The sequence below is a fragment of the Mastigoproctus giganteus genome, chromosome 11 (genome assembly GCF_048544385.1).
Source record: "Mastigoproctus giganteus isolate SK-2022 chromosome 11, ASM4854438v1, whole genome shotgun sequence".
Taxonomy (NCBI): domain Eukaryota; kingdom Metazoa; phylum Arthropoda; class Arachnida; order Uropygi; family Thelyphonidae; genus Mastigoproctus; species Mastigoproctus giganteus.
Genome location: NC_143585.1, coordinates 67,315,857 through 67,335,769, shown reverse-complemented (window position 1 = coordinate 67,335,769; position 19,913 = coordinate 67,315,857). Strand labels below are relative to the sequence as shown.

Genomic DNA, 19,913 nt, shown 5'->3' with positions numbered 1-19,913 from the left:
TGTAAATATGTGGTGGAGTGATGCGTGCCAGCTTGCCAAAAAAGAGAAAAATCGGGCATGGAACCTGTTTCGAAAACACCCAACAACGGAGAACCTTATAAATTTCAAAAAACTTAAAGCAAAAGCACGATTTGTAAGGAAAAAGGCTAAAAAAGATTCTTGGATCCAGTTTGCCTCTACTATAACGAAAGATACCAACAGCAGAATAATCTGGAATAAAATAAAAAAACTGAATGGAAGATTTTTACCAACGCCCCATACAATACTGAGATGGAACGGACAAGACTTATCTTCACCGATTGAAATAGCCAATGCTCTTGCAGAAAATTTTGACAAAATATCAGATATTGCTGCGTATGAATCATCTTTTCAGCAACATAAAAGAAGGGCTGAGAAATGCAAATTAAACTTCAGCACAAAACTAACACATCCATATAATCAGTCGTTTACGCTTTTGGAACTACAGGACGCTCTAAAAACATCAAAAAATGGGGCATCAGGTCCTGATGGGATTTATTACCTCATGCTGCAACATCTAGACCAAAAGGCATTAAATTCCCTATTGCTGTTTCTGAATCGGCTCTTCTCCGAAAGCCATTATCCACGCTCATGGTGTCATTCAACAGTGCTAGCGTTTCCTAAAGCTGGAAAAGATCAGACGAATCCATGCAACTATAGACCAATATCCCTTACCAGCTGCTTGGGCAAGACATTAGAGAAGATGATACACAATAGACTTGTATGGTACATAGAATCCCACTCAGTCATTAACTGTAATCAATACGGCTTCCGCAAAAACCGATCCACATTAGACTTGATGGTGAAAGCCGAGTGTAACATACGAAACGCCTTTATCCGAAAAGAACATTTTGTCATGGTGTGCCTAGATATTGAAAAAGCATTTGACACCACCTGGCGCTATGGTATTCTACAAGACCTATATGCCATAGGACTCAGAGGTCGACTCCCAATGATCATAGAGAGTTATCTTAAAAATAGAACTTTTCAAGTGAGATACCGTAATGCTCTTTCACAATCTTTTGTCCAAAGAGAAGGTGTACCGCAGGGATCGGTACTCAGTGCTACACTCTTTGCCCTCAGGATAAACAATTTAGTTCCCAACATTTTGGGTAATGTAGACATCTATCTGTATGCTGATGATCTTGCAATATCCTGCCATTCACAGAATATGCGTACTATTGAACGACAACTGCAACTTTCCATAAACAAAATAGTGTCATGGACTTCACATAATGGTTATCGTCTATCCGCAACCAAAACTGTTGCCATTCACTTTTGTAAAAAACGTCAGTTACATCCAGAACCCGAATTGTCATTGGGAAATAAACCGATACCAACCACTAGCAATATCCGATTCTTGGGCATGACATTTGACACCAAACTGACATTCCAGAAGCATATACTACAAACACGAACTATCTGTATGAAAAAGCTGAATATACTTAAAGTTATCTCATCCATGACATGGGGAGCTGATCGCTATACTCTGCTCCATCTATACCGAGCTTTAATAAGATCGCGATTAGATTATGGCGCTCCAGTTTATGATTCCGCTCGAATGACTCTGTTGGCCTGTCTTGACACAGTACAACATAGTGCGCTCAGGATTGCTCTTGGGGCATTCAGGACTTCGCCAATCCAAAGCTTATATATAGAAGCCAATGAACCTCCACTCCACCTTCGGAGAAAGATGCTGCTCCTCAACTACGCAGTTAAAATAAATAGTTTTCCATATCATCCTATCTGGTCACACCTCTATGATCCCCAATGGGTAAGCCTTTTTAGAAATAAACCTCATGAAAACAAACCTACAGGAATCCGCCTACAAGAACTAATTCAGCAGTGGAATATACATTTGACCAATATTCATCAAGAAAGAGAAATCGTGCAACCTCCATGGAAAGCATGCATGCCTTCATGCGATTATTACTTTCAACGTTGGGGGAAACAATCCCTGAACAACGAAACCTTTCAGAAAATACATGCAGCCCACTCCTTAGCAAATGCACAAACTCTGCAAATTTATACTGACGGCTCCAAAAATGACACAGCTGTGGGAGCTGCCGTGGTTCTACCAACATCAACAGTCTCTGTCTCGTTGCCTCAGGAATGCAGTGTTTTCACTGCAGAACTCTATGCCATTAAGATGGGTTTGACCTTCATTGCTACTAACTCCACACCAAAGACTATAATATATACAGACTCTTTAAGTGCAGTGACAGCGCTCCAAGGAAATTCTCGCTCTCCACATCCATTGATAAATCTAATAAAAACTCAAATATTGGATCTTCATAAAAATAAGCAGAGTGTTACTTTTTGTTGGATCCCAGGGCACACTGGAATACCAGGAAATGAGCATGCAGATAAAGCAGCAAGAAATCCCACTGACAATGACAATATCCAGATTCCTTTCACAGACTATAAATTTATCATTCACCGAATATGCAATGAAAAATGGAGAGAAATTTGGCATAATCAATTAAATAACAAGTTACGAAATATAAAACAGAATCCGCAGGTATGGAAATCTAGTTTCCGCTCAAACAGGCACGAAGAAGTTGTACTTGCCAGGGCACGTATTGGACATACCCACCTTACGCATCTCTATTTATTGCAAGGAAATAACCCCCCAGTATGCATGCATTGTGATTCACCACTAACTATAAAACATATTCTTATAGAGTGCGATCATTATCAGTCTATCAGATTCACAACATTTAGATCCCTCCGTAACTTGAACGAATCTCTTGAACTAAGACATATACTTGGAGATAACTCTAATCTATCTGAATTGTTTCACTTTCTGAAACAGATTAATATATATATGCTCTTATAAACTCGCTTTACTGATCTGTTCAGTGTCTCTCCACAGAATTAGGCGCAATTTGGTCATAGTAGCCCTTGCGCCAAAAAACAACAACAACAACATTGACCAATGGTAAGCATGATGGAACAAGTGTGTGATTGCAGCAGGAGATTATATTGAAGATTGATAAGCATTTATCATTAATAAAAAATTTTTTTTTTTTTTAACGTTCACAGAACTTTTAGATTGGACCTTATATATACTCTGTAGCATTGGTTTTATGTTTTACTTCTGTAAATATTCATTAAATAGTCCAAATCATTTTTAATTCTTGTCATATTTATTATTGGTGAACATCTAGAACTGAATTTTGCTTCATGCTGCTTAAAATTGTTGCTTAAGTTGAAAATACATTAAAATTGATTTATGTTATCATTACAGCAGTTATACCATTTCTGCATATTCTTTTCATGTTAAATATGCCTGTAAAAATCACATTTCTAACCATTTATACTCATTTCAACAATTAAATAATTATGAAGTGGCAAATGCTGCATAAAACCTTAATATGTCAAGTTATGATCTTAGGTATCATAACTTTACATATTAAGATTTTTTGCAGCACCCGTGCTTTTGGGTATGAACAGATTTGTTTCTTCTTCTCAAATGTTTTCATATATCACATTAGTTGTTTTTTGTGTTATAGTATTTTTTTTTTTTTTTTTGTAAACAAAAAACCTGAGTATGGATTGTTCTCATTAGTATATGGAATGGCAAAAGAAAAAGGAAATATATTTCTGTTGAAACAAAAAAAAATTATTTTAGGACTTGTGTATTCATACATCAGAACACTACATGTTGATGTTGCCAAACAGCTGTGCTTAAACTGATCTATTCACCTAAAAAATTACATGAAAAAAGTGCATCCTTGCAGACTTATCCATTTTTTTTTTTTTTTTTTTTTTTTTTTTCTTTTTATAATTTACACTTTCTCAAAATATGCACTTTTTTCCCTCACCAGTTCTCAGAAAATTTTAAATATGAAGTTTTACTGCATTTAAACAATTTTTTAAACAAAGCTTTAACATAACTCAAACTTTTGGATAGTATTTTCCAAAATGAGCCAAGAAAATTTGAACATTGAATTTTTTGTTGGAGGATCAAATAGCAAATATTTTTTTTAATTTGAGGTTCTTTATTTGAGTATGAGCATAATTTTACTGTCTTGTAGTACAGTGGATTCTGGTTATTTGGGCCACCAGTTAATCGGGGCAGCCGTTTATTTGGGACAAATCCTAAAGAACAGAACCCAGTTGAGAAAACAGCCTGGGTTTACTTTGCTTAATTGGGACAACATGCCGTTTAATCGGGGCAGGAGACTGCAGCACTCGAGATTACCATACGATTGTCTCCGACCATACTACATTGTCCGGTCGTATTTCTGGAGGTCACAACCATTAAACAATTAGCAGTTTCCGATTTATTGGGCTTTTCTGTTAGTGCAATCTATTATAAATGGATAGTAAACTCGATCTTATTGAATTTATGATAATACCGACACCTGGAATTCTGTGAGTGTTTACGTTATTATGGTGAAAGGTGTTGACACTTCCATGAAATCTTCAATCATATAAAAATAAATTTTCAGAATCTTCTCTTCATTCCTATTTTTTAAGCTTCGCAACTTGTTACTCCGTTCTCACTTGCACGTATCACGTTACTTGCGATTTGTGTATGCTGTGTTCTTTGTTATTGATTGCTTATCCTTTTTACGGTTTTAAATTTTAACTCCCACCCACAAATGTTAGTGAACAGAAATATCAACTAGTTAGTATGTACATATTACAGTGCTTATTAATTAAGCCATGCATGTAAGTGTAACTTTGCTTTTATTTTGCTAACCTGTGAAAAATATTCTTCTGATTTTCACGTATCATTCAATTTTTTAATTGGTAAGGTAATAAAGTGTAAATTTGTACTTAATATATCTTTACTTTTATAGCCTGTGGATAATATATTCCTTCTATTTTCACTAATTGGAATCGCTGTTTAATAGAATTAAAATTCAATTCACAAACGTGATCACAATGACCAGCGCTTACTACATATCGTATAGTGAACAGTATTTTACTATGGTGAGTCCATCATAACGTGATTTGATCGTACAGAAAATCAATCGTAAAGCTGTATTTTTAACTATTTATGTGAAACTTCGCATAATTGGGGCAGCCGCTTAATCAGGCCAAAATGCACTAGTCCTGATGTATCCCAAATAACTGGAATTGACTGTAGTAGTAGTAATGGCAAATGATGCAAGAAACTAAATTTATATAGCATCAGCCAAAAAAAAAAACAAAAAAACTGCACAGTTCAGTCATTTGTACCCTCCAAGAATTTGTCTAGTTCTTTCTTGAATTTATTCAATCTGTCCACTTCCACAACAACAGATGGAAGCCTGTTCCAACAGTCAAACACCTGTTGGCTGAAGGAAAACTTCTGCACATCTATCCTGCAAACATCCTTCCTCAACTTGAATTTATTCCCCCCTCATGTGTGTAGTCTCAGCAAGTGAAAGAATGCCATTAACATTCAGCTTACTCAATCCATTCAAGGCTTTAAACACCTCAATCAGATCTCTCCACAGTGCCTGGTCTCGAGATGCTGCAATTTGCAGAAGTGAAACCTTTCTAGGTAAAAGCACCCTTTTGTTCCCTTCACCAGTCTAGTTGTCCTCTTCATCCATTCCAGCAGAACTACATGAGGCCTCCAGATCTATATACAGTACTCAAGATGTGGCCTAACCATTGGCATTATATAATAGGGATAATCACCTCTTTATCCCTGCTAGCAAAGTTTCTGTATATTGTTGACAAAACCACATCAGCTCTCCTGGCAGCATGTCTGCTGCTCAGAGAATTTCATGTCTGACTGCACAATTAACCCCAGGTCTTTTTCATTCTCCATTACCCCAAGAGTAGTACCACACAGTAGATAAGTTACTCTGTGGTTACTGCTACCCATATGCAGTGCTTTGCATTTGTCATTGTTAAACTTCAACTGCCACTTCTCATCCTATCGAACCAATTTTCATAGATCTTGTTGCAGTAGTTCACCCTGCCAACATTTGTATCATCTGCAAACTTAGACAGTAAGCCTGATATACCTTCATCAATATCATTGATAAATATTGAAAACAACAACCTTTTATTCATAGCAGTGTAGTTTGCCCTTAATGCCACATTGCTCCAGTTTGTACAGTATTCTTTTACGTGTTACAGTATCAAAAGCCTTCCTGAAATCCATGTATATGATGTGAAAATTATTTTTTTGCATCCAGTTCCTTGGTCACTGCGTCGTAGTACCCTATCAGATTGGTTAGATAAGATTGCCCCTTAACAGATCTATGTTGTGATTGGTAGTATAATTGCATGCCTGTCCAGATGATCCTGCATTACTTCTTTAACCAGTGATTCCATTATATTCCATATAACAGATTAAGCTAACAGGTCTGTAATTACTCATCTCATCTTGTGATCTCCCCTTTATGAATTTGGGATACAATAACACATCTTCAATACATAGGGATCTTCCCTGAATCCAAGGGTGCTGTAATAAGGCTAAGAGTTTGCTGCCTCCCTTAATATAATTGTATAGATTCCATGGCCAGGTGACTTTTATTTCCCTCTTCAACAATTTCTTCTCCACTTTCCTTTCAGTTATCACAGATCATTTCGCTCCTCGTTTGAGTTTGATAAACTTCTGGCATCCCTTTCCCTAAAAAATTGCTCGTATGCAAATGTTGTTGCGAAATACTTATTCAATTTGTCCTCAACCTGAGCAGGGTCTTCAACAGTTAACTCAATGACATCAAGTGGCCCAATGCGATTCAACTACTTCCTTCTATTGTTATTATAAGCATAGAAGTCTTTGCTGTTTTTCTTTGCCAGAGACCTCTCATAATGTGCCTTATCTTGCCTAACCTCTTTTGTGACTTGATTACAGACTAATTTATATCTACCATAGGCTTCTGTATCACCTGATAATTTATATGCATCCTATGCACTTTTCTTCTCTGCCACATGTCCCAGTAGTTCGTCTGACATCCATTTAAGTCTAAGCCTTGAACAGTATTTCTGCATTGAGATGAAAAGCCTAATAGCTTTTTTGATTACTTCCCATTTAGATATTGGTGCAGGTAACGTCATCAGTTGGGTCCACTGCACAATATTTAAAAACTGTCTGAGACCCCTGTAGTCACCCTTACGAAAGCAAAAGCCTTTCCCTTTATCTTTGACAATAGTTTTCTTTAATTAAATTCCACATTAGTATACTGTGATAGCTGCCACCCAGTGTGGGTCTTTTACCTACAGATTCTTAATGCATGAAGAATCACTGTTGATAACCAGATCAAGACTATTGCTTCCTCTTGTTGCTTTTCTAACATGCTGCTGTAGAAAATTGTTACCCAAGAAATCCACAAGCGTTTTGCTACTTTATGAGTGGCCAACCCACAAATTCCAGTCAATGTCTGGAAAGTTAAAATCTGTTGTGAGGCATTCTGATTTGCTGGCCCACTGTATTTCTCTGTACAGCTGTTTAGTATACTTGTCACAGTCATTAGGCCTATAACACACTCCTACTATCAATTTTGTTTTCCCCAGTGCTTATATAACACCAAACTGACTCATTAATATAATATATACCTATATACCTTTTAATATGTACCTATATAATAATTTTATTCTTTATATAGAGGTACTAAATAAATATCAATTATAGATCACCACAAAATTATAAAGATACAGTACAATGGATACTGTACACCTTTTTATAATGAAATAAATATACAAATTTAAAAAAATAATAATAATTTTTTTTTAAGTAACTTAAACCCAAATTACACGGCACCCCAAGAATGTTGTTGCGGCAACCTGGTTGAAAACCACTGGCCTATATTCTTAGAGATGTCAACTGTTTATTTGACTTAACAAGAGTTTTTGTGTTTTTGAAAATTGGTGTTTCTTTCTCTGGGCAAACTACTACATATTAGTGCAGGCCTGTACACACAAAAAACACTTTCCAAGTGGTGTGGCAAAATTCAAGGTTAAAAGAAATTTTAATTAATTTAAAGTAATCAAATTTATTAATTTTTATAGTTTTTTAGCCATAGCCATTTATATTTATTGGTTTTAAATAAATAGATAAAAATAAGGTTACATACAGAGCAAGATACATTAACTTCAAATGTAAGAAAAATTACATATTGATGGTTGAATTTTCAGAGGTTTTGTTGAAGCTAAAACAAATTGATAATATAATCTCCTCTCCCACATTATTTTGTTTTTACTCTTGTCCAGATCATAATTGAAATAATCTCTAATAGCATTAATATTACATAATATAATAGTGATCTATTTTAGACTGTTATTGGGCCAACTGTAATGTGTGGTTTTTGAATTAAAAAAAAAAAAAAAAAGGACATACTAAAAGAAATAAGACACAGTCTGAAGAAGAGTTTGAAAAGTAGTTCTATATGACACATATAAAGTTTTTTTCTTCTTTCTTGATAAAATAAGTTAAATTATAAAGAACGGCTAATTTTTTTACTGAGTCATTTTGACTTCCAAAAATGAGTGATTACAAACACTGTGTACAACATGGTATTTATATTTGATAAGTAGCATGTTTAAACTCTGTACATGGTCTTTGTTTGTGTGCACCTGGTATGGAGTTTGTAACAGGATGCTTATTTATTAAAGTAAATATTGTGGTATATACAGTGTTTGCAGTCACTTATTTATTTATGGATTATCACCATTTATCTTATTTAAGAACATGATTAAAAGAATTTTTATTTTCCTTATTTAATAGTTTATGATTTAGTGTAAACCATCATGATTGAATTTATTGATCTGCTCTGTTTTTATTAATATTTTTGCAGGAAGGTCTACCCTTGCACGAAGTAGTAGCGAGGGTACACTTATTCATGATGATAGTCCTCCACCATATGCTGCTGATATTAGTGCAGGTAAGAATTTAACTCAGCATGCCCTAAGCATAATTATTACTAAGTTGGCAGTCTGTTTTATTTTAACTGTTGTGTTTTGGTACCATAATCTCTACAGGATTATCATTGCAATTTTATAGGAAACTGATTCACATTCCTCAAAGCAAGCAAGCAATGAATATGTATTTCATATTGCAACAATATCACTATCAATTATTACAAAATGAATTTAATTATAAACAAAAAATATATATATTTTTTTTCAGTTTCATCTTTTTGATTGAAAACTTTTTAAACTTTTTTCAGTTTCAACTCTAAGTCTGTTTGATATTTCCTATATTAGTTAATAGGACTGTTTGGAAAGCCTTCAATTTAAATATATTTTAAAATTATTTGAAAGCTTACCCCTTCTTATTTAAAAGCAACACTTAATTTTAATCACTTACTGTTGTGAAATTTAATGCTCTCAAAATCCAATCCAATATCATGAGATGTGCCTCCCCTTTCTTTTCATTGAAAAATGATCAGGAACCTTGCTCTGAATACCGAAGCTACAGGCATGTTATGCTTAGAATTTGCTATATTGAACAGCTAAAAGACAAGTGATTGACAGGAGCTTGGCAAGTTTTAACTTTTTAGATTTGTCTTTTGGCTGCTCAATATAACAAATTCTAAGTATTGCCTGCTTGTACCTGTAGTATTTAGAAAAAGTAGGTTCCCAATCATTTTTAAATTGGAGAAAAAGGGACATGTCATATGATATTGGATTTAATTGTAAGAGCTTAAATTAATGCTACTATAAATGTTTTAAATTAAATATTTGCTTTGAAATAAGAATAGCACCTTGATATAAATAAGAAAGGTAAGCTTTTAAATGATTTTAAATGTTTCCTCTTTGAAACAGTATGTATATTTTATTTTTATAAAAGTTTGCAACTGTCTTATCTTTTCTTCATTTTGGTTTATTTTCAGATTGATTGTTTTTTTTTTTTTTTTTGTCATATTCATGGTTCTCTTTCATTGGCTGCTAGCCTTTTATAACTACTGACCGTTAAGTACTTATAGAATCTCATGACTTTGGCAATATTGATTTTATCATATATAATCAGGTTTATAACATCCACTAATTAATAAATAAAATTTCAGAAAATAAATAATTTACATCATGAATTAATTAAATTCAGGTATACTTGCAAAAGCATACCAGACTTCAGTTATCATATTGAGAATTTAAGAATAACCGTATTCTTAAATTCTATTAGTATTAGATACAGTTGACTAAGATTATTCTGTGGAAAACTGTACAATGCGAGGGATAAAAACAATAACTGACATGTAATCGTTACTATCTGGTGGTATCAGAATGAAATACTGAAAAGTCTTTGAGAAAGTAAAATTACCTTATTGGCATGCCTTAATACATTACTCTATGGTCAATATATGGTAACTGTCAGCTGAACTCAGTAATAGCAGGATTACACTTTAGACCATAAGCATACCTATCTGCATTAGTACACTTTTATAATATTGTGGAGAGTCCCTTCCCCCATCGTTTGAACACAAATTTAATTCATGTCATTCTGATTGTACACTGCCTATGATATAACTCTTGCCTAAATTCTAAGAAGTATCACATTAAGTAATTATACATAGTGCCATCTAATGGCTTAAATAGAGAGAAAGAGGTCTATATAAATAATGGCCATTCATGTGTAAAAATTAAACTTAGAAATCATAAGACAACCTGAATTGCTAGATTTGATAAAAACATCATTCTAGCCATGCAAAATAAAATACATAAAATTTGGATAATAACATTAAAGTGATTTTGGCTGGTTATTATAATTATTTTTAATTAAAATGCCTATAGAACATTAATGCAAAGAGGGATATTTGTGAAATAAGTTTAATACTCAGATCCTGACTCCATATTAAAGCATTTTTTATGAATAATTCATTTCATTGATACTCATTTCTGCTTTGCTCAATTTCCAGGAGTACGTTGATCATGTGACTTGAGGGATGATACCTAGATAAGGTGTATTGCATATTTTATTTTATAATGAACAAAAAAAACATGGTTTTCAGGAAAACTAATGTTGCAGTTCAGACCAAAAGCATAAAATTCACTACTTAATTAGTATATAGTTGCATTGTGGAGTTAGGTGAAATAAGACTAGTAGCCTTAGAATGGGAATCCTCTCATCAAACTCACAAGATGGCGTATACTAACCATAAAAAAAAATAACAAATATTTTTATCTGATTTCACTACTAATTTTCTTACCTGACATACTACTAACAGCATGTATATGCTTTTTGTTTTATTTCCCTTCTTCATGTCATTTTAACATAGTGCAACAGCTTGTCCACACCTCAGCTGCTCTATTCCTTGTCCCTGTACCTCCAGCTTGTATTGGTTACTATAGCAACTCTGGTTCTACTAATCAGAATCCTCATAATTTAACTAGTCGAGATAGTGGCATCTCTCTAGCCTCAACCAACCAACTGTATCCATTAACAGCTTGTCATCCTATATCAAATGGTAAGAGTCTAAAATTGTGGTGTAAAATTTAAACATACAAGGTACATTCAAAAAGTTACAAAATTATATGATATTAAATTTCCCAGAGCTGGAGAAAGTAGTATGTAAATTCTGACTTACTTGTTCTTTAATGCAAGTTTTTATTATATATTACAGGTTTTAGAACAAAACTTATAATATATAAAACCACATGTTATATTAAACTTATAATATAGAAAACAAGATCTTAGGTTTCAGAATGAAAAAAAAAAGTCTGATATAGTAAGTCTTATATATAAACTGATATTAAAAATTTCCTGAGATCAGTGTCCTGAATCAATTTTATCCAATTGATAATGTGATAATAACTGCTGAGCTGGCTGTTGAGATGATATTTAGCATACTTATTAAAAAAATGTGGAGGGGTTATTTTAATATAGGGAATGGAAATTGCAAGAACTTGTGTCTACAGAAATACCACAGAATAAAACACAAGTAGTCCTTGTAGCTATTAATACTTTTTATTAAAGTATGCATGTTCTGGAAGTAGTATGCAGTTTTAAATTTTATGGTTAAGCATACAATGAGGATTTAGTTTTATGCCACTAAAATGTAGTAAAGCATATGAGTGACATAGTATTTCTGAAGTACAAGCTGCTGACAAGAATGCTAAAAGCATGGCACAAAATGGTGTCTTGAATTGTTTCCAACATTACATTTGGCAAAAGGATATTTCTTCTTGATAATTTTGAAGAAAATCGTTTGTAGAGTATATACATATATTTATGTTTTTCATGCATAGGCATGATATGATATGATATGTACCTATATTTATATTTTCAAGGTCATTTTATAAGATCTAATTTTTTTGTATAATTGTGCTACCCGTGCAGTACTACACTGACAGTGGTAGAGAATGAAAAGGACCTGGGGGTGGTTGTGCAGGTAGATATGAAGTTTTCTGGGCAGTGCAGATGGTCTGCAAGAGTAGCTCATGGAGTATTGTCAATGATATACAGGAATTTTTCTAGCAGGGATAAGGAGGTGATTATCCCCTTGTATAAGGTCTGGAGGCCTCATTTTAAGAAGGATGTAGAGCTGTTGGAATGAATACAGAGAAGGGCAACAAGATTAGTGAATGAAACAAAGGGTTGCTCTTATGAAGAAAGACTTAAGTTTTGCAAATTACAGTGTCTGGAGACTAGGCACCTGCGAGGTGATCTGATTGAGGTGTATAAAGCCTTGAATGGTTTGAGCATGCTCAATGCGGATGGGATTCTTTCTCTTGCTCAGAATAATTGCCTGAGAGGGCATAAATTCAAATTGAGAAAGACGGTTGTAGGATAGATGTGCGGAAGTTTGCCTTTAGCCAGTGGGTGGTTGATTGCTGGAACAAACTTCCATCTGTCGTTGTAGAAAGCTTAAATATATTCAAGGCAGAACTTGACAAACATTTGGACCGAGTGGATGGGTGAAATAACGGTTTTTTTTTTTTTTTTTTTGGCTGATGCTATATAAGCTTGCTTTCTTGCGTCATGTGCCTTTGCTAATGCTAATTGTCTTAATTTTCCAGTATGTGCTCTGCCATCTCTTATCTGCATTTCTGAGTTAAACTGTAAATGTAGTTAAACTGTAAAAAAAAAAAAAAAAATTTGTTCAAGGAAAATGTTAATTTTTACAAAACTTTGAAGAAGCCACTACACAGCACTGGCTCCAAGCACTTTTTGAATGTACTTCCTGTGTGGTGTGTGTATGTTTTACTTTTGTTGTTGTGTATCTCAAGTGCATCAGTTAGATGAACTTTACTTACTCTAGATATTTTATTTTTTTTAATTGAGTGAGTAATCAATAATTTGGAATATTTACTTTTACAAAAAAAGTTTGAAATGGATTAAGTTCCAATTCATTCAGTTTTCATAGTAATTAATTTCCCCATTATCACTGAGTATTAGAGTAATTACAATATTGCACCATCAGCAATATTCATTATCATGCTTTTCAGTTACAATGAGAGGCAAATGAGAAATTTTTGGTTCTCTGCCATTAGAATAGTGTGTAAAAGATAATAAAATTATAGTAATTGAGAATATTATAACTTGAGGACATGTGCACCTATCCAGTAGATATGTTCCTCTACTTTTACTACTTTGCATATATGTAACAAATATCAAGTTTGGTTTGTTTTTAAGAACCTACAACTAAAGCAAGTGAATATAGTCCTTCAACCAGAAATCAGTCTAAGTGTAATCTTAGCATATGTGTGATGATAAACAATATAAATACAAATTTTATATTTGTATTCCTTAGTTCTTGTTTTGCCTGTCAATGAGAGCTGCTTTTATTTTACTCATTCCTTTCAGGTCTTTATATACCTCAGTCAAGCCACTTTCTTAAGGTGTCTTTGCCAAGAATTTAGTTTGCACTGTCTAAACCATTCTTCATAAGGACAATGATTAGTTCTTCTTACCAATTCAATTTCTCTTCTTAGAATTCTAGAAGCTCTGTGCCTTTTTTAGATGCAGCCTCCAGACCCAAATTCAGAATTTCAATAGCAGTGTCGCTATTCTCGTATATAAAGGAATAGGCGTCCCCATAGCCAGGTGGGCAGGAGCAGCAATGCATAGCACACACTTCTTGATTAGACCGGGGTTTAAGCCCGTGATCACCAAATACGGAGGATGTGGAAAGATCAGGGAATGACCACCACATATCCCCTGAGCAATATGGCCTTAGTTGCTAATGCTCCTAAAAACCAAACAACAACAACAAAAATATAAAGGAATAATGACATCCTTTTCCTTATTTTCAAAGGTTCTATAAATCATTAATAGAATCACCACAGTTTTCTTGGCTACCTATTTACGCTGCATAATAAACTTTGTCTGACTATCACAATTCCTCAGTCCTCTTTCTATCCTTAACCACTAACTCTCCTTCCTCAGTCTGAGTTACTCTGTGGTTTTTTCTCACCAAGTGCAAAACTTTATATTAAGTAGCACTAAATATTAGTTGCCATTTTTCAGACCACATTTGTAATCAGTAGAAATTATATTTAGCATTAGCATTAGTAGAGGCATACGATGCAAGAAAGCAAGCTTATGCAGCATCAGCCAAAAAAAAATGCTCCCATTTCACACGCCTCCATTTGTTCCAAATGCCTGTGCAGCTCAGCCTTAAATTTATTTAGGCTATTAGCTTCCACAACAAAAGATGGAAGCCTGTTCCACCAATCAACTACCCGCTGGCTAAAGGCAAATTTACACACATCTATTCTACAACTATCTGTCCTCAATTTGAAACTGTGCCCCCTCAGGTTCTTAGTCTGAGCTGGAGGAAGAATCTCATAAGCATTCATTTCAAGCAACAGTGCATAGTTCTGGGGTCTTTAACTGTCTTTTCAACATTTAAATCATTAGAAAACAATGATGGCTTCCCTGTACTTTGTCATGAGTGTCATTAAGGAGGATTAGATTCACCATGCTCATCCACAGAAGAATGCCAATTTGACTCTTCCTCTTCCTCCTCATTTCCCTAGGCTTAATCCAACGAAGGATTTTCATCTGTAATCCCAGATTGCTCTACTTTATATAATAGCTCCTTGTGGGAAACCACATCAAAAGCTTATCAAAAGTCTAGGTATAAATTTCAAAGCTACAAATTCCTCATTCCTCCTTTTCCACCCCATATAATAATTTCTCTAATTCTTCCTTAAATTTATTCTTCACAATACCAAATGGAAGTTTGTTCAAACAATCAGTTACTCTCTGGCTGAAAGAAAATCTATCTGAAAGCATTTTTGCACATCTATCCTGCAACTGTCCCTTTTCAATTTAAGTTTGTTTATTACATCCAGATGTTTTATGACTTTATCTTAGTAATTTAACAGATTGGTCAGACTTCCCTTTCATGAATCCATGTTATGATCTTTTCCATCACAGAAGTCATATTCACTGATTTGCAGTGGTGTCTGAGGGAATTCTCCCAGAGTGCAAATGTCACTGGTAGTAGACACAAGCTCACCTCCTCCTCCTCGTGGGCTAGGGACAGGTATGGTCTAATTAACATTACTAACAGTTTGATGTATTTACATGCCATTTCTGTTACTGTGAAAATGGACTTTTCCTTTTTACCATAAATGCCTACATACTAGGCTAGGGACCAAGTTTGTTATTCCTTTTCAAGATACTCTCTCCTCTACACTGATGCATTTTTGCTATTGCTGTGAAAAGGCACTGCTTGTTATGAGCATCAGTGCTTTTTCACAGCAGTTACAAAATTTGAACTTGAAGGAGGCTCATTCATGATGTTGCAGTCCAAAATTGGCAGTGTCAGATTCATCATAGATAGATACCCATCATTGTACAGCAAAATGATTTTGCTGTACATTTGATTTAGTAAGATGCAAGGAAGCAGGCTTATACATCATCAGCCAAAAAAAAAAAAAAAAAAAAACCCTACCTACCTTCACAATACCAGATTAAACAAACTTCCATCTGATATTGTGGAGAGATTGCAGAGGTTGGTCAATTAATTATTCTTACTGATTTTGAAATTAAGTAATTAAAACTCAGTTACTCTGGCTGAAAGCAAATTTTTGCACATCTGCAGCCATCTTTTTTCAATTTAAATTTATGTTCCCTTATGTGTACAAGAGTTAGGATACCATCTGCATTTAATTTTCTCAGTCCATTTGAGGTACTATTAGAAACCTTGGGTATAACCCAAATGTGCAAGTCCTGAAATATGGCACCTAGTATACTGGAGGTGACACCTAGGTGTGAACCAACATAAGCAGGGGTCAAGGTGCGGTGGTGCCTATACCACATAAAGTAATGCTGCCCCTCTGTTTACCTGGGGCAGTTTAGGAGATAGATGACTCTCGTCAACCAGTGCAATACCACCACTTTGCTTATTGGAGGCTTGAAGTGGTGCAACCCATGTTTAGTCTCCGAAGCAAAGCTCCAGCTACCCCCCTCCCCCATCTCTTCCATCATGTAGTATAGATAACATGGCAAGATTCAATCTTTCTTACATTTTGAGGGCACAGTTCTACAACGGTGTTAACAGGTTGGCCACTACATAGTTTACCAGACGGAACCTATAGGTAAATCTCTAGGAGGCTTCTGGATCAGCTAGCATATAATCTTGTTGCCTCTACTCTGCTAGATAGTAACTGGAGGAAGTCAGAGTAATGTGTATGTGGGAGCATTGTTGGTGCTGTGTTATGTCCAGGAGCTGGGTATATTCTTGCCATGTGTGCACCACAATCCAAAAATTTTGTTACTTGATATAAAATGTCCTCCCTCCCCTTCTTATTACTGATTATATCATGAATAGTCAAACTAATCATTTTGCATGTAACAAACTTATATGTGAAAATATCTAAGATCTCTGAAAAGAACAGAGACCACAAATATATGTGGTCTCTGTTCCAATCTCAATGATGTCCATTTCCACTTATAATCTGCCAAACCCCATGTACCTTTCCTTACATAATCCCAATTATTGGTTGATTCAACCACTGGTCATCTCAGTTGTCCTCAGAGACTTAATAATTTGGTATCTCCTCTTTTCAGTATTTTTCAAGGTTAAAATTTCTCTACCACGTTCTGTCAAATTCATCTGTTGCCTCTGTCACTCCTCCAACTCCACTAATAACTTGGAACTCTTTGACTTCCCCTCTTTGAAACTTGTTTTTTTTTTTTTTTTTTTTTTTTTTTTTTTTTTTATGAAAACCCCAAACACGAGAGGTATTAGAACTTCTGGTACTTAGCCCCATGTTTGGGTAGGAGGTTAAGAAGACGAAAGAAGATATTTGTTGACATTAGACTTGAAATTTTATATAGACTGTAATTTTCAGGAAATACATACGAAGGAAGGTTGTTCCAGAAAACGGCAGTGGAATGAATAAACTAGGAAGATGAAAAGTTGGTTCTGTGAGTTTGAAGTTGGACAGTAAATGGATGTTGACTGGTGGCGGCACTTGTTCGGACTGTTTTGAAAGAAAGAGCGGGAATTATAGAAGCCAATTCAGAAGAACAGTGCCCATGGAAGTATCTGTAGAAGAGGCATGCAGCAGAAACAGTACGTCTATGAGACAGCAAGTGGAGAGACTCTGTTAGAGATGAGTCATTAATTAACCTAACTGCCCTCTTCTGAATGGAATCAAGAAGCCTGAGAGAGGTTTTGGGAGCATCACCCCAGATGTGGGAACAATATTCCATGGCAGGGCGGATTTGCGATTTATACAGAGTGAGCAGCTGTTTGGAAGAAAAGTAATGCCAAGAGCGAAAGAGAAAACCAAGTTTTTTAGATGCAGAATAAGCAATATTTGTAATGTGCTTGTGCCAAGAGAGATTAGAAGTCAGTGTAATCCCCAAAAGAGATATATCATTTTGCCTAGAAATCGGAGTGTCACTAAAGATAAGCATAGGAGCAGAAGAATCCTTTTTGCGAGATATAAGGCAAGACTGAGTTTTAGAAGGGTTGAAATCAACTAAGTTGTCTTTGCCCCACTGGAGAAATACCTGAAGATCGGCATTTAAGGAATTGGTAGCAGATTTTCGGGAAGTTGAAGCCGAATGAGCAGGATAAGGTTTCTCAAAATGGAAAGTGGAATGCAATGTGCTATCATCGGCAAAACTATGGATAGGATTTCCAGTCAATGGAAGGTCATTAATATACAAGAGGAAAAGAGTGGGGGAAAGAACTGAACATTGGGGGACACCGGCATTAGTGGAGAAGTTAGAAGACAGAAAACCATCTACCATCACTCTCAGTGAGCAATCAGAGAGAAAACTGGATAACCAATTACTAAAAACAGTTGGCAAACCATAAGAGAGTGGAAGCTTGTTTAGAAGACCTTTATGCCAAACACGATCGAAAGCCTTTGAGATGTCAAGAGCAACTGCTTGTGTTTCACTGAACCTTTCCATTGAAGTAGTCCATAAATGGGTAACATAAACCAGAATATCACTAGTGGATCGACACTGACGGAACCCATACTGGCGATCGTTGATCAGATGGAAGGTTTCTAGGTAGTTTAAGAGTTGGTGGTTAATTGATTTCTCCATTACTTTAGAAAGAGTAGAAGTAATTGCAATGGGACGATAATTGGATGGACGGGATTTGTCACCCTTTTTAGGAACTGGCTGGATATGAGCAAATTTCCAAGCAGAAGGAAAAACACCTTTGGAATAAGAAAGTGAAAAAAGGCGGCAAAGACTAGGAGTAAGTTCAGGAGCACAGGTTTTGAGAACAAGTGGAGAAATACCATTGGGACCTGGAGCTTTCTTAGCATCTAGATTCGTAATAATCCTTCTGACATCCTTTTGACGGAAGACCACAGGAGGCATTGAATGGAGCGTGTTGGGAATGGTGGGAGGTGTTTTACCAAGATCATTAATACATGAGTTGGAAGAAAAATGGGATGCTAGCAAGTCAGCTTTATCCTTGGCTGAAGTGACAACAAAACCATCTGGTTTGGACAGAGTTGGGAGCAGAGATGGGCAAAAGTTGCAGCCAATAGCTTTGGCAAGAGACCAGAATGCTCGGCTACCATTAGGGCAAGAAGCAAGTTTTCTACTCTTAGCCTGTTCAAACTCTAGTTTGGACTGATTAATAACTGCTTTACAATTGTTGCGAGCTTTCGTGTAGGCAGAAAATGAAACTGAAGAATTAGGAACAAGCCAATTATGATATGCAACATTCTTCTCTTGAACAGCCTTAGCACATTTATTGGAAAACCAAGGTTTAGATAAAGGACGAGATTTTAAAGTGGAGTGTCAGATAAAGGATTCAATTCATGCAAGAATAATTTCATTGACACGATCTGAGCAAACGTTGACATCAGAAGTTTTGAAACAGTAATCAGACCAAGGAAAAGAAGAAAAGAAGTCTCGCAGGTCATCCCATTTTGTATTCTTGTAATGCCAAACAACACAAGGTTGGGAATAGCCATGAGATAAAGGTTCCATTGGAGAAGAGACAATCACCAAGTTGTGATCTGAAGTGCCTAAAGGACCTCTCACTTCGACCGTGTACTTAGAAGGGTTGTTTGTGAGAAAAATATCAAGCGTATTGGCTGTATGATTAGGATTGTCCGGTATTTTTGTAGGTAAATAAACAATCTGTGCAAGGTCATTAGTAATTGCAAAAGCCTCAACATCTCGACAAGCTGGTTCGGTGTGACTAGAAAACGGAAGCCAGCTGGAGTTGTGAACATTAAAATCACCAAGGAAAATTACCTCACTGTTAGGAAAGTTGGACTGGAGAAAGTCAAGTTGCAAAGAGCTCCAAGTGATTAGTGAAGTTGGGAGAATGGTAGAGACAACAGATGAATTTGACACAATGAGGTAGAGAGATTTTAAGCCAGAGAAGATCAAAGAGAGGAGATTCCAAATTGCAAAGTCTCTGACAGGGAATATCAGAATGGACATATGCACAAGTAACATCTTTGAGGCGAAAGGAATCATACAGCGAATAATTTGGGCATCTGAGATGAGCAGTAGTTGAATCAACTGATAACTGAGATTCTGTCAGAAAAAGTACATGGGG

The 19,913-nt window shown here is 35.4% G+C and overlaps 1 protein-coding gene across 3 annotated transcripts in view; it reads left to right on the top strand.

The window, feature by feature from the left end:
* Nucleotides 1–19,913, top strand: part of LOC150078087 (stromal interaction molecule homolog) — a 298,210-nt gene that overhangs the window by 265,715 nt on the left and 12,582 nt on the right. For 2 of the 3 annotated variants that reach the window (XM_090385518.1, XM_090385521.1), the window contains 2 exons: nt 8,769–8,855; nt 11,190–11,378. In XM_090385518.1, the coding sequence (XP_090241644.1) occupies nt 8,769–8,855; nt 11,190–11,378 (276 nt within the window). The remainder of the gene's footprint in view (nt 1–8,768; nt 8,856–11,189; nt 11,379–19,913) is intronic. The other variant, XM_090385520.1, reaches the window with a different exon arrangement.